Source organism: Hippocampus comes, unplaced genomic scaffold (assembly GCF_001891065.2).
Source record: "Hippocampus comes isolate QL1 unplaced genomic scaffold, H_comes_QL1_v1.1 scaffold44, whole genome shotgun sequence".
NCBI lineage: Eukaryota > Metazoa > Chordata > Actinopteri > Syngnathiformes > Syngnathidae > Hippocampus > Hippocampus comes.
Window position 1 is genome coordinate 1,400,709 of NW_017805546.1, and position 15,461 is coordinate 1,416,169.

At 45.4% G+C, this 15,461-nt stretch overlaps 1 protein-coding gene across 2 annotated transcripts in view; it reads right to left on the reverse strand.

Annotated features, from left to right (window-relative positions):
* The window catches only part of LOC109521567 (integrin alpha-5-like), a 24,529-nt gene extending 9,679 nt beyond the window's left edge, over positions 1-14,850 (reverse strand). Inside the window, exons 1-18 of one of the 2 annotated variants that reach the window (XM_019879472.1) lie at positions 14,481-14,850; positions 11,297-11,421; positions 10,316-10,416; positions 9,647-9,770; positions 9,112-9,169; positions 8,910-8,955; positions 8,687-8,732; positions 8,531-8,575; positions 7,816-7,859; positions 7,653-7,709; positions 6,188-6,240; positions 5,554-5,762; positions 4,549-4,740; positions 4,416-4,461; positions 4,219-4,332; positions 3,173-3,228; positions 2,630-2,787; positions 980-1,117 (exon numbers count right to left, since the gene is read on the reverse strand). In XM_019879472.1, the coding sequence (XP_019735031.1) occupies positions 980-1,117; positions 2,630-2,787; positions 3,173-3,228; positions 4,219-4,332; positions 4,416-4,461; positions 4,549-4,740; positions 5,554-5,762; positions 6,188-6,240; positions 7,653-7,709; positions 7,816-7,859; positions 8,531-8,575; positions 8,687-8,732; positions 8,910-8,955; positions 9,112-9,169; positions 9,647-9,770; positions 10,316-10,416; positions 11,297-11,421; positions 14,481-14,683 (1,815 nt within the window). In that variant the 5' untranslated portion in view covers positions 14,684-14,850. Of the gene's footprint in view, positions 1-979; positions 1,118-2,629; positions 2,788-3,172; positions 3,229-4,218; positions 4,333-4,415; positions 4,462-4,548; positions 4,741-5,553; positions 5,763-6,187; positions 6,241-7,652; positions 7,710-7,815; positions 7,860-8,530; positions 8,576-8,686; positions 8,813-8,909; positions 8,956-9,111; positions 9,174-9,646; positions 9,771-10,315; positions 10,417-11,296; positions 11,422-14,480 lie in introns of both variants that reach the window. The other variant, XM_019879471.1, reaches the window with a different exon arrangement.
* Positions 14,851-15,461: the final 611 nt, after the last annotated feature.

Consider the following 15,461-nt stretch of genomic DNA (forward strand, 5'->3'; position numbering starts at 1 on the left):
CAGTATTGGCCGGCGGGCTCACTGATAGTTTAGCGGTTCACTCGGCTGACTTCTGAGCCGGTCGGGTTCCCACTTGGGGACAATCTGAATGCGTCAGTCAACAGAAGGATGCATACAAATCGTCATGTTTTTCCTACTTTCTTCCCTCCAAATGTTGCTGCTGTAAATTGCAAATTTCTCCCCGTTGTGAGAAAAATAAACGTTTTCTTATCTTATCTTATAAATGGAACACGGAGAATATATTTCATCCACAGGCGAGATTTGTACCGTAAGGCTTGCTTACAGTCAAGCAAAGAACATGTACTGTCACGCGTCAGCTCTCGATGGCGAACATGAGGCCATCGATGGCTTGGTGTGTTTCTGATCACGGGTAAACGACTCCGAAAGCTGTCATTCCTTTTCAAGTGAAAGGATGCAAAGAACAAAAAAAAAACAGATGACTTTGATTGTGTTTCCTTGAAGGTTCCCAGGCTTGTGCACGCTCACACATGCGCTTCGCATGCGCAGATCGTCTTGCGTCACATGGACGACATGCGCACGTGCTGACACTCAGCCTTTTGCCTCATGAAGGAGAGCACTTGGCAACACGAACAAGTAAACCACATGCAGATGTCTCAAAAAGTGAACGCCAGCCCACCCCAAACACAGGTGGCAGTTCTCCCCGCGTGTGTTTTTTTTTGTACAAGCCAAGCTCACCAGTCCACCATCAACCTCCATCAAATAAATGCGCAACGGGAAAAAAAAAAAAACACGACCAAGAGCGGCCAAAGGTCGGTGAGCTTCACCTGAGATAAGGTAGCCATCACTCCATCTGCTCCAGGCTCTCTTGCTCGCTCAAATGGAAATAGTTTCAACGGCCATATACTTCGATTTTAGAACGCAAGGTATTTATTTATCCCCACTTCTTGTACAGAAGACTTTGACCTCTGTCCTCATGGTCTTGTTAAATCGCATGGAAAATATGAGAAACGGTACATACCTTCTCCTCTATGAGTTGCTCCGTGTGGTAATTCAAGATAGGTCTGAGGCCATATTGGTCTACTGGGGCTTGTGGATCCAGGCGAAAGGCCAGACTGATGAAAATGGGAGAGAGTTTATCCCGAAACTCCTCTTCTGCCTGAAACCAAAGAGATGCACTCGCATGAGGAACAGAGGAGGAGGGGAAAAAAAAAACCCGCCTATACTTAGCTTGCGCCCATCGCAACGTCGAGATTTATATGTACGTAAATATCTACCGCATTTATTGTATGTGAGAGTTGCTGATAGGTAGACGTACTGGAGGTATAATGGTCGGCTCTCCAACATATCATTGTAAATTGACTTACTGTACCTCCATTTTTATCGTGGATTATTGCCCAATCGGATATCAGGAGAGTTGCCGTACTTTGAGATCGGCAGCAGATCGTCAACCATGGAGACCTCTGTCTGTTTTTTTTTTTTTGTTTTTGTTTTGAGAAGCTAGTCGCTTCCTCCGTCCGCGGGGATGTCAGTAAAGAATGCGAATCCAGAAAGGTGCACAAAAAGATACATGTTGACTGACAGCGGAGGGGACGGTTGCCACCTGCAGCTCAAACCGTCTCTTATCTTGTCAAAGAGCAAGAGACGGGCGCTTGAGTGCTTTTTGTCGCTGGCGCCGTTTGATCCGAGCGCCGCTGAGTGAGGAGATGATTGGTGCTGTGCTGATTGATGTCACCTCGGCATTGGCTAATAAGTGCCTCGAGAAATAACACTCGAAACAAACTTCAAAACTTCTCTCTTCGGAAATGAGATTAATCCTTAAAAGGTAATGACATTCACCCGCTGCTGCAGAGGCCGTCTGATTATATGACGAGATAGAGAAGGCTCCTGGACTCGCAGTATTTACAGTACTTGCATTTTTATGTATTGCATGTTTTGAAAGTGACGAAAAATTGGATTCCAATCAAGCTCTTTGTTTTTTTTTTTCTCCCTTTTCCTTCAATGGGGCATGGCAAGATTTTCAGAGCATGGGTGAAAAAAATGCTTGCAAAAATGCTTCAGGTGGTACTCCGTCAACAGTACAGATGTTCGACCTTTACGCCATCTCAGTTACGCAGTTCAGAGAGGAGGCAAGAGATGGACCTCAAGTAAAATGCGATGCTGATCCAAAAAGGATTGTTTGGCATCAGTGGAGGTCTACATTCTACTGAGCGCAAATTCCACTTTATTAGACGGCGTGTTCACGGGCATTCTTCTTCCTGAGCTGTACCAGACCCAGCCCACATTTCTTGGAGTGGCACCAACAACAACATCAGTCAAGACTGTTGTTGGAGGTTGACCTTGTGGTTTGATGTTGCTTCATTCGAGGTGGTTGGAATACATTGGCCCTTAAATCCATTTCTGGGGTGGGCTTTTTCTCCCACACCGTGCACACTGATTTGTCTCAAATAGGGCAAGAGTTGAGTCATAATGAAATACTTGTTAAAATGACCATCAGGCCACTTAAAATTGTGAAAACAAATCAATAACCATTCACATGCCTGTAAGCATGAGCGCCAGTGCACGTCCGTTTGAATGACGATGCAATGGTGTAAATTATCACGTTTCGGCTTCGCCGTGCCGTGCGCCCTCCCCGAAAAATTGCGAAAATGAATGAGAATGACTGACTGACCCGTAGATAGATCCTGGTGTCATGGCACTGGCGATGTCCGTTAGCCAGACTGAAAGTCTTCACCAAACTGGGCTGCTGACTATCCAGAAACAGAGTCCTCCTGACGGATTCCATCTGGCTCTGCTTCGAACTGTCCAACTGAATTTCCACCAGGAAGTCTAAAAACGGGCATAAACACGGCGCGGCAGTGTAAATGTGCAAAAAAACACACACGTGGACGTGTAAAAACATGCAACGGTGATTAGCTTTTTTTTTAGGGGGGTTGGGGGGGGGGGGCTCATGTTCTGCTTCAGCATGTTGATTCAGAAATCACTGAGACTCGCACGGCCCAGAGAACACAGATATTACACGCCGGCAACAAACACGTTTCTTGAATGTTGGAGCCCAACAAGTTAGCCTGCGTTGACACAGTTGCCCTTTTATCTTCAGGTTAGCAGCCAGTTTGACCGCAGTTAAGTGCGGCATACTTGAGGGCACACAAAGAAAGCGAGGCAGTGTAATCGGGACCATCTGTGCGCTGGCGTGTGCGTGCGCGTGTTTCACCTAGATGAGATGGGAGGTGTTTTCCATGAGCCAGCAGGCAGAAACTGACGCTGGCACTGAAAAATGAAGAAAAAGACAATTACACACAGCGACGCCGTTATATTTTGCAGATTTCTTATTTACGTTCTCTTGTGTACTCTTTTTTTTTTTTTTTTACCCCCCCACAAAAAAAAAAAAAACGAGGGTTTTTTTTTTGTAGTCCACCCGTTTGAAAACATTTTGCAGTTGCCTAATTCTGTGTTAGGCTTCATAAGGCTTAAACGCGACTTTTTGGAACGCTGGTTGGATAACTTTCCTCTTCCTCCTCTTGCTCTCAGAATGCGATGCTTCTGCATTTCTAGTTAAGAACGGCTTGGACAGGAAATCGGCAAACTCATTTGACGTTCTCGTGAGGGGAAACTTGAAAGAACTGAAATAGAAGTGTGACAGGTGTTACATAACAATCGTCATATTTTCCATGTTTGGTTATTTCCAGACCTCTATTTAAACAACGGAGCTTTTGGTTGAAGAAGTAAGTAAGACTTCCGCAACAGGGAAAAAAAAAAAAAAACACTATTTACGTGTAATTGTGCTCATACTGTATTCACAGCATATCAAGTTTTAAAGCAGAGGTGTCCAAACCATGACCCCGGGCCCTTTGCGGCCCTGCGTCTATTTTTCAGTGGCCCGCGGCATATAGTAAAACTGACTTTTGACACGGCCACCAAAGAAAGACAAATTAAAGACAATTTCATGTGAGAAGCAAAAATCGTTTCTTCCACTCAACAAGGCTTTATTTATGAGCATCCCCAAAATCTTGAACAATACTTCGCTTATGTGCCTTATCGCCTTGAACAGAAAGCTGTGATGTAGCAGTTGATCAAATTCATTCGAAAATACAAACTGTATTTCATTTTTGTGACTCCATTGATTTTCCCGTTCAAATTCAAGTTGAAGAATTTTCAAAAGGCCCTTGCGTCCTACCATTTTTTTTTTTTTTTTTTTTTTTTTTTTTATGAGTTACTTTGGATAGCCGCGTTGTGGAGGAAAGCAGTAGGTGGTCCTACCAAGACACAGAAGTGCTTCCACTCCTCGTGGAAAGCTCACAGAGCTTCTCATCTTGATTGAACATCGTTGGATGTACAGCGAGAGATGCACTTGCAGTCACGATTGGTCGAGACCTGAGTGAAGACACACGACACAGCGAACAACAAAACAGTTAGCGGGGATGAACCTATCCCGCTGGCATATGCTTTCAACGCACCGGAACAGCACGGATTTGTCAGCTCCAAAAGCACCGACAATTAGGTCTGCAACGAAAGGACATTTGAGAAAGAAAGTGAGCCATCCAAGAGGGGAATTCTGTTGAATATGGCCCAGAGGGTGCGACGCAGGACCTGGGTAGCCATTTAGATCCAGATCCGTGTTGCCTCGTAGCGCAAAACCAAAGTGGGAGGGGAAGGAGCTGGAGGCCCAGTGGCCAGAGAGAGTCTGAGTGGGCGTGTCCTTCAAGCCGTTCGCATCGCCGTGATAAATCAGAACCAGTCCCTGTTGCTCTTCTCCTCCGTAAGGACAGCCGATGGCCATATCTGATAGTGAACACAAAGGAGCGCACGATATGAAGCGGCTTGTTGATTTTTGCTCGTTTTACGCAATTACCACTCTTAACACAACGGGAAATTTGTAAAGCAGCTCGCAGTGAGGACCAGAATCCACGTCATGCACGAGGACTGACTGACAATATGTTTGAAAGAAGAAAAAGGAACAGAGTAGTGATCATTTGCTGCGTTTGGTGTCTCGTGATATATTTGATTCGGCTTTCCGTCAAGTCCCTGGAACAAAGCTGCATACCGGTCCTCGAAAACCAGCATCCAAATTATTGCATGAGTCATAAGCACAGAGAAGCCTTCCACATTGAGCAGATGAAAAACAACAACGATGCAGCACTTTAACGGATCGCAGCGTCTGTCCAACATGTATTTTCTGTTTTAGACAGAGTAGGGATTCAATTGTGCCTGGTGGGCAGGCCTACGCCAATATTTTCATTGGTGCCTGGGATGGTTTTGACTGAGCGGCGAAAGACTAAGCCGAGTGGCCGGGCAAGTGTCTCTAAGCAACGGTTAAACAAGGCACTGTAGTTTTCCCCGGTTGCCACCTGACGTATTTTTGCAGCTGACTTCAGCAGCTCAGTCCAAGAGCCAGCGGAGCAGAGCAAAGCAATCGACCACAAAGTGTGTGTCAGTCCCAACGACACATCACTTACTCAGTCCACCCCGCCGCCGCCCCCCCCCCCTTCACATTGAGAATGACACTTTTATTTTGAAACCCACCGATGAGCTCCCACTCACAGTTGACGGTCAGACTTCGACGTAAAGAGCAAAGACGTCATTTGACGCTGGTACCGTTAAATCCATCCTGGTCTAGGTCCCCCAAAGGCGCCAGCGAAGAGCCGAAGCGGCCGAACGGCTGCCGGCCGACGAGATGCGGTCGGCCGGGCTCCAGCTGCAACGGTCCCTTCTGGAGGTAAACGTAAACTTTGCCAAGCTCCTCCAGCCGCCCGTTGGACCCCCGACTCATGAACATCGGAGCGCCCACCACGAGGTCATCTAGTCTGGGGAGCAAGTCGGAGGAAATGTACGCATACACTCGTCAAAGATGTGGGTGATATTAATAGAGACTCGTGTACAATAAGCAGAGAAGGTGAAAATCTGGCCTCTTAAACCACGGCAGCTCTTTTTTCTGCCTTTCTTGTGGTTAACTGCCCAGCATCTCCTCGAAAGGTGGAGATGCTGGCTTGACCAAAATTTGGGGGAAAAAGATTGAATGAAAAAGACGACACATTGAAATGAGTGACGCAGCGACTCGGCTAGCGTGGGAAATTGCCTTCATGCTTGACCTCGGTAATAAAGTCTGAACTTTAATTTCTTAATCCCATCTTGAATTTCTCTCCCTTTCCTCATCCGCCCCCCCCCCCCGTTTTTTCCCCTCTTTTTCGCATCTTTCCAACATCTGCACGCAGTCACTCCATGTACTCACCCGTCATTGTTGATGTCGGTGGCTGCCACTGCATAGCCGAAGTAGGACCCCATCTGGAAAGCATTAAAAACAAGACTCAGTTAGTCTCTAATTACATCACTCTGCATAGATCTCTTTATTTTCTCTCCATGCCCTCTCTTTTGTACCCTCGAACTTCAACCCAAGAGGCTTCCCTTTAAATCTCTCCATCCTACAATGCCCTGGGGTGCCCGCGTCTCCCATTTCCAAGCAGCTCGAACCTTTCGAGCTTCTGTAAAGATGAGAAAAGGTGGCGCTGGCCTGAGACGCTGAACTCATTTAGCTCAGTTCATCTGTTTCAATTTCATACTTCACATGACCAATCGGGGTTGCGTTTCATCCCTGTTTGATTCAACTCAAGGTGATTTGTTGCTTGTCTACACACGAATCCGATTAGAGGCCGCGGTGAAAGACAAGCCTTTAACAGCAGAGATTGACTTACTGTCGCCAGCATGCGGAGCAACTCATATGGGGGGGCAAAGGGCAAAAGTTCAAAAATCTACCGAGACATCATATGAGCACCGTTTCACTGAATTCATACCCATTGCGTGAAATATGACCACCACTTCCTGGAAAGGGTTGACACGAATGTTGTCTGGATGCGGCCTCAAACTTTTGGATTTTTGTCGATTGTTTTGTTTGTTTGGAAATAGTGCCACATTTACGGTGTCACTTGTTCCCAAATCGGCTTGGCCTCTTCCTCAACGTCAGCGAGGAGCGATTGCAGCTCTGCGTCTCCCTGAACAGGATAAGCAGTCGAAAATAGAAAGACGAATGCAATATTGACCCAAAAGAAAAAAAAGATTTCCTATTTGGAAACAAACACGTATTTTATATTCAGCAGCACTCTGAATGCCGGACCTAAATTGACCAACAATTCCTCAAAGGACTTCTCACAATGGTGTGAAAGTAAGCACCCACCTGCGTTGTATATTCAACAGTAGAAAGTTACGCTGTGACCAAAAAAAAAAACTGACATCTCATCGGCTCGCAACACCGAAGCAGTTCAAATTCCACAGCTCTTAGTTCAAAGCGGGTCAGAACAACGGACGCAATCTGAGGTTTCATCCGCCAACAGGGGCTTCTGCCCGAGGTATTTTTGCAGCTGACTTTAACAATTCGGTCCAGGAGCCGACAGAGCAGAGAATTCACCCGCAGAGAGTCTATCGGCCCCAACGTCACGCCATTCAACACAACAGTTCATGCTGAAACCGACGCTTCTTGACGGCCCAAAGACGGAAAATACGCACATGCTTTCAGGTTGCTCACATGGTCTTATATTCAGCTCATGAGCTGACTTATGGGAAGACGAAGGGTGCAAGCCCATGACAAACACAAACATCGATAACGAGGTTCGCTCGCGCTGAATCAACGGACTTATTTGTGGAAAAATCGACAAGGCGTAATGGACGGAAACTTGCTCAAGTTCCGCCGGAATTGTACATACTTGCTCTCCTGTCACGTTGAGCAGTGAGTTCAGATCACGTGCGTTGAATATGGACACCTATGAGACAGATATTGATGACAAATTATTGCTCGTGAGGGCTAAAAGAGATGGACTTCTGCATTCACCAATCGAATAAATGAATCCATTTAGTTGTACTCCTTACTAAACCATACAGCATGAGTCCTTTCGGAACTCCCGTGATGAAATCTGCAACAAGGACAGCGAGTAGCAGCAGGTTAGAACCGTTAACGGAAGCCTGAAACAATGTTTGCACTTTTCTGGGAACCCCCCCCCCCCCCTCCATCCGCTCCTCTCCCGGATTTCAGAATTGCAGGAGATACTAAAAGGTGCACTGGATTATGAGGCGCACTTTCAATGAATGGCCTATTTTGTCATTTTTTTCACATATTGGATGCACCACATTACAAGACGCAATCTACAATGTATCCACTAGATGGCGCTACGATCAAGGAAGGGCCAACAGAATGATCAGATGTCAGTGAAACGTATTTAATAAAGCAGCGACACAGTTCACTTCACCGACAGCAAGTTATAACATTGACTCGTTAACGTTGAACTCTCTTGCCGCTGCTCTATTTTCGTGTTCAACTGCGTAACCCGATCGCCTTAAGTTTGAACTCCGCGTTGTAAGCATGTCTCTAGCAAGGAGCCATTTTGGGGATCGACATATTATCGTAGTGACCATACACAAGGCGCATCGGATTTTAAGGCGCGCTGTGAGCTTTTAAGAAAATGGAAGGCTTTGAGATGCGCCTTTTAGTGCGGAAAATACGGTAAGTGCTTTTCGAGCCGAGAGGGTCAACAAACCATCCACCCATGTGTGTTTTCCGACTCGACGCCGTCAACGTAACGCTCACCTTCCTCATCATCCCCACTGAACTCGCCAGCAGCCACGGAATAACCTGTCGTGAGATGAGTCACATTTGAGCGGGTCGCAAAACACCCTGCGGCAGGCTTAAATCTTTCCCGACGGAATCGCAAAGAAAGATAGGGCTCAGATCAGAATTTCTCACCCAGGTAACTGTCGTCGTAACTTCCCTGCACCTGTCCCGTTTGAATCTGCCCAGCAACCGACAGTAAAAAATATGAAGGGTAGTAGGCCTTAACAATCTGGTCTGGCGTGGCCGATATCAGCTGACCTAGAACATCATCGGTAAAATGGCTTATCGGGCTTTTCAACGAAGGAAGGCTTGTTGCAACCGGTAAGAGTTTTCTGATGCATTTCAGTTGTCTCACCTTGCCAGTAAAAGCTGCCCGGTCCACCAAGAACAACCCTTCCGTCCTGATACACAAAAGAGCAGGAATTTGTGAGAAACCACGTTTCTTCAAAAGTTACAATAAACTCTTGTACGCCTTGAAATTCGGTTGAATCTCCACTGGCTATTTCTGTCCAAACCCAAACAATGACTTTGGGATGAAGAACAAATATTGCTCTTACCTTTGTAAAGTCGGCACTAAATCCTCCTTGACAATAGCCCTGTCCTGCGGGTCCATGTCTTTCTGCAGCCAAAAGATAAAAAAAAACACATTCCCCGCCCCCCCACGCCGTCCTGTTATTAAGGGAAGTAAAACGACATGTTGACACAAAGCTTGTGATGATGTCAAAACATTGCATCTGGGGTTGCAATCAGAAAAATTCAAAGTTACTCGGCTAATTTATTTGGACAATCATCTCGGGTGCCTTTGGTCACGCTCTTCTCAAAACATCACATTCATGACCCAAGTTAGTGAGTGCTCGGTTTATTAAGCTGGGCCAGTAGTGCTCAAGTTCGAATTCAAAGTGAGAGTGGCAGTTAAGTGCTGTGGAGGAAAGTTGTTTAAAAAAAAAAAAAAAAAAAAAAGCTTTTCATTGGCTGCGTGGCCACTCGATTCTAACCGAGTTGAGTGATTCCCGTTGGATCACAATTGCACACTAACACATTCTTTATCTCACCGCGGTTTTAATTAAAATTGCCAATTTTGTAGTACCTCACCTGTTCGACAGGGGGCGTACTCCACAAATGATTTGAGGCTGTCCACAGAGAGGTAACAAGTTCCCGTCATATCAGCAAGGGGGATGTCATGTTCGCTCCTCCAATAATACCGCGGAGCACAAGCCTGAAAGGCACAGATGGGATAAAAAATAACTAAATAAATCCAAAACACTTTTGCTTCTTTCTTTCTTTCTTTTTTTTCTTCATCCAGAGCACCCGGATCATCGGTTACTTCCACATTCTGAAATGTCAGTGGGCAGATTGCAGTGTGAGTATCATTTGAAACTAGTCTTGGACAAAAGACCAAATGAATGCCTTGTGTGTCATGAGACATTTTCACGCATCATTTCTTGAAAATAGCAGCATGAGCAACGTAAAAGTACAGCAGGGGTTTATTCGCTTGTCTCCTTAACTCATTTAGTGCCAGCCATTTTCAGACCCTTGTCTACCCTGCTGTGTGAAAAAAAAAGAGTAAATGCACAAAGACGTACCTGGGACTGAATCCCTGGATTCTCAAAAGACATGAAAAAACATCCTCGCCATTGAACCGAGGGTGTGTGTGTGCGAGTGTGAGTTTGAACATCATATTAACGATTTCTTTTGAAAGTTAAAAAGGCCCACAAAGCTCAACTACCGAAGTAAGACCAGCCACCGGGGCACGAATCTTACCAGAATATTGTTGCCATGGGAACGCACAGTCGCTCCAAACCACTGATGCGACTTGAACTCAACTTGGGTGTTCTCGTTGTTTATATAGAAATACTGATCACCTATAAAAAGTCAAAGGAGGACAAAGTCATTCAAAATCAGTGCAAAGTAGTCAGCGTGTCTCTCGTATAACATTTTCTGTCCCCTAAAAAAAATAAAATAATATCACTCAACAAACAGCAAAGTGAGTACGCCACTGAGCCAAAATGTACAAAGTGTGCCCAATTGGTGTCATGTGGCTCGTTCATCTTCCAAGGTCTGAATGCGGAAAAGTAGACGACAGCTTATCGGCGAAAACTTGTCAAAGTGCATTCTGTCTGACAGGAAATGTTGCATACATACAATATGGTGTGAGTGTGTAAAATTAGGGAGAGCCCGTCATCCTCCAGTGCTGGCCCGTAATGGCTTCCTGCCATTCTGCTGGAGGCGATTATCTTTTTCGGGGTGGGGGCACAGCATCGACCCTTCGGGGTCCTTCCCCCAGTGGTGACTCGAGCCTAATTTGCGCGCAACACTCAGCTAGAGTCCAATTGGAAGCCGCGGTGGTTGTGGAAACACGGCGGACATAATCCGTTGCCATCAGGCCTTGATCCAAACACATCGGACTGACATCAAAGACCGGTTTCGATCCAAACACAACGACCGGATTAGAGACTTCAAAATGGCAGGGTGCCACACTTCCGACCTGCAGCTAATTCAAGACGCTCCCATAAGTCTTTTGAGGAAATTATAACATGGATGGTTCCACACAGCTGAGTTGACATCATGTCCATTCTCTTCAACGGTAACATTCGGGAACATGTTATGTGTACTTGAAAAGATAAGCCAGCGCTTTGATGGTGATGCTGGGTAAATATGATCCTGTAAATATTCGCAGGTGGTACTTTCCCATGTTGTAAAGGTGAAGTCACGCATGTCGGCTTAATTGACACGACACTCTACCGTTCTGGTCAAAGTTGATAATGCTGCAGTTGTTTTGGCTCCAGTGGCACAGGAAGACGGCTCCTCCTTCGGCGATTCCAGGCTGGCTGGTGTTAGCTTTTGGAGCACCAATCAAAAGGCTCACACTGCGCAGCGGAGAGGAAGAACAGAATCACGGTGTGCTGAAGAACCGATTCAGAAGAGAAACCTCCTTCACATACGGAAGAGTCATTTCCATTATTTTCCCATTAGCATGGGGAGATGTGGCAGGCGATCAATCATGAGTTTCCTTGGCTTTTCGATGACCACACAATGTTCATGAAAAAAACATTAGCCTATAGCCCACTGGATAATATGCGGGAGTTCGAATATGTACATCAGTGCCTATTTCTCCTTTTGGGGCCAACACCTCTTTTAATTTGATGGTGTGAGGTCTTTCGTGGCTGATTCGAAAACAACAAAAAGGTTCATCAAAATCACCTCGAGATGCATTCACATGATGTATACTGTACGTAATTTCATGTGTTCACTTTACAAACCAAGATTTCCAATGCTTCCATACTAAATTTCCTAAAGCGAATAGCACAACTTTCGATAATGGTGGCTAATGACGTTACCAGATATCAGACGGGAATCTGGACTCCCAGCCGCCCCATCTTCCCGGAGGAGCAGGAATACGAATTGAGTCATTTTAAATAGCTTCTGAAGCTCACTAGCTTTACGGCATCAGTAAGCCGGGGATAAAACCTCTCATTTATGAGGAAGAGACAAAAACATATTCCTTGTGAAGTCTTTCAAAGTAATCCGCTACTGTATATGCCGCTGTGCATATAAAGGTCCAATGCCGCACCTTTGTTTTGATTCTTTTTTTTTTTTTTAATAATCATTGATGTCCTTTTGTTGGGGTTTGCAAGAGAATTTCGGTTGATGCCATTTTCTAAAACGATTTCAGCTGGATTTCCCCACCTGTCATTTTGAAGGGGAAATTGTCTCATTAAAAAGCAAAAAATGTGAACAAGCTTTGCTCCGACTGGTCCGCTGTTCTCCTTAATTTGACACTGAAACGAGCTTTCCTGTGAGTGGCGGTTGTCCATGTGGCTCTGATATGAAATTTAACCGGCCGTCGGCAGAATTGTGGCGGCCACAGCAGCACAATGCCCCAGTCCCAATGGAGGACAATTTTTCCTCCATTATTTTTGGATTTTTCCACTTCCATGGTGACGCTCGGCAACCTCGCAGCACTCTGGGGCGGACTGATGGGAACGAAGACGCAGATTTTATTTTCTATTTAAATCCCCATCCATGATGACACCCCGTGACCTGTGCATGTGTACGCGTGTATGTGAAGGAAGAGTGACAACCACAGAAACATCGAAGTGACAAAACAACATCGAAATGCGTCTGAGCCACTCAGTGCAACGGGAACAATGCAATTCATTCCATATCAGCTTTCCAATTGCTTTAAAACATATTAGTTCTATTTGATGGTTACTATTTGAGTTCTTTTTACACTTTTTAGTTTAGTTACTTAGGAATGGTGTTCTGATAGGATTTATGATTTTTGATTCAGTCAGCCAAATTGCTCCCGCTCCAAATAGTTTCTTGTCAAGTTTCAACAGTAGGCAATGGTGCAAATGTTTTGATTCTTATTTTACTGCCTGCTCACTTTGACTCAGTCAAGATGATTAACTTCTCAGGGCTTGTTGACACTTTTCGGGTCAAAGGGGGTCACTTGAGGTGGTTTGAAGTAACAGTGACAAGAGTTGTTAGGGTCACGTGAGTTCAGGTGTGAACGGACTACTTGACAGGAGTGTATTTGGTGACAGCATGGCTAAAATATATTTTATAACATGCTGTTGTTAGACTTTAACATAACATTGTTGACAGGCAAAATTATTATTCCCTGACCTAATTCCAGTCCAGTGAAAATGCATGAAAATCAAGCTGATACGATTTGTAGCCCAGTGTGGGTCTTGGCTTCCTTATTACGACTTCTCTCATTTCTTTAATCTATTTTAGTTCGAAAAAAAAAACATAACTACATCTTAGACATGACTTGGATGTGTCTACTGCAGCAGATGCAACCTATTATCCTCTTGAGTTGAATAAACACATTCTCATGCTGGAAAGCAGCCTCTTCCTGTTGTCCTGTTTACCGAGCACACTGCAAGAATGGTTTGATTCACATTGGACGGTCACGAGCTAAATCATTCCATGTCAGCAAGCCACCAAATGCTTCTGATTCAGCATTCTCAAAATTACCGGTAGTCCATACCAGTCGGCCCTTCCAATCTCTACATGCTCGTCTGGTCAACTGGTCGAGTTCATAGGAAAAAAAATATGTATACAGTACTGTATATGCCCACGAGTCCGCTCCACACACAACAGCACAGTTGCACTGTCTCAATGAAACGTATATGCCCACGAGTCCGCTCCACACACACACAACAGCACAGTTGCACTGTCTCAATGAAAAAGAAATCCAATAGTCATTACGCTAAAGGAAGCTTCATATCTGCATTGTGGCCAAATCTAAAATTGAGTTCATATAAGCATTCGCCAAATTTCTTTTCCATGACGGCAATGCTGAGAAACCAACCGAATGTGTCCAAATGTTCAACACATACTCACATGCGCACCACAGGTGTCAAAGTACCGTCAGACAAAGCTGAGACAAACCCGAGGTGACTCCTAAATAGTGATTTCATAATCCTGATGATGTACAACCAGAGAATATTCAACGTTTCAAAGTTCGAACAAAACATTGGCAAGAGAGAGGCTAATGACTTGCTTCTCTGCAGTTTCAACCAGTGCAACATCACTCACAGACAGACGTGCATGTCTGTTTCCAATCACTCTTGGACTGGAATCTGGAGTTGCGCGCGCGTGAGTGTGCGTGCGTGTAAATGGGCGCGCGCACCGAGGGCGCACGTGTGCGCATGAAGGACAGATACGATTCCTTTCAACTCACTTCACTTTGCTAAATTGCGAAGTTTATGAGTGGAAAGGTGTGTGAAAATACATTGGTCACATGCAATGAATGAACAATGGTGCGACAAAAAAAAAGATTTAGCGGCAGAGGACAAAACAAAAAATCACAACCGGATTACAAGAAACTGTCATAAATGCTGTTCAACTTTCCATATGGTTTAAAACACGGACAAATCTGTCATTTTCCTCCAGCTGATGAAATATTGAGTCTAACCTGGATGAGTTGCTGCTGAAGAACTCCACCGAATAGCCAAAATAACTCCCCCGTGGTCCGGCGAAAACGACGCGATTCTCCGTGTCCAGATTAAAAGCCTCACAAAAGTGGCTCAGAACCACAACCACTGCGGGTACTAGCAGCACGGCGAATGGACGTTTTCCCCATAGCCGCGTAAATGGAGGTGCAGAAAAGGTGCCCATCTCTCCTTTTGTGCGTCTGTTTCATTGAGTAGCTGTCGCGCAAAACACATCATCCGAGCTCGTTCTGTGCGCACGACACTTTGGGTCTAACCATAAAGTGATGTCGTGAGAGCTCCTTGCAGCTCGATCAGGCACCGTGCAATGATCCAGAGAGTCAATGGTGAAATGTGGAGAACAGAAAAGTCAAAGAGGGAAGGGCCTCAATGCGACCTCATTTGGGGTGGAGCTTCTCAATAACACCACAGACTGCACACAGCAGGTTACATTGATATTTTAAGTGATGGATTTTAATGTGGGGCTACCATGACCAGCATTACTGTGTTTGGAAAACAGAATTAGGCACACCTTGCAACCAATTCAGCAATCCGGGGTTTGGCGATCTCTTTTAATTCCTGCTCAACCTTATTTTTCTCAAATGGACAAACTGTCTCCCAGCGCCCACTTTACAGATCTGTGATCTCCCTGGCCAACTTTTCATCATCGGCCCATGCACTGCAATCGCTTATAAATGTGCTTGCGAGCCTCAACTTGCCACAAGACTCGAGCAAAACAGTGTCACCATGTAAGGAGCTATCAGCGTGATCGTTGCGCGAGGCATTTATCGGGATTAAGAGGAACCGCTTCAGTTGAGGGCGAATCAAATCGACAACAGCACACAATGGCTCTTTAAAAATAAAAAAAGTGTCACGCTACACTGGCTTGCACGTGTCTGCGAAAATACCAAAACATAGTCTAGCTCACCCCTGCACACAGTTCCTGGAGCGCATGGCGCCAGGTG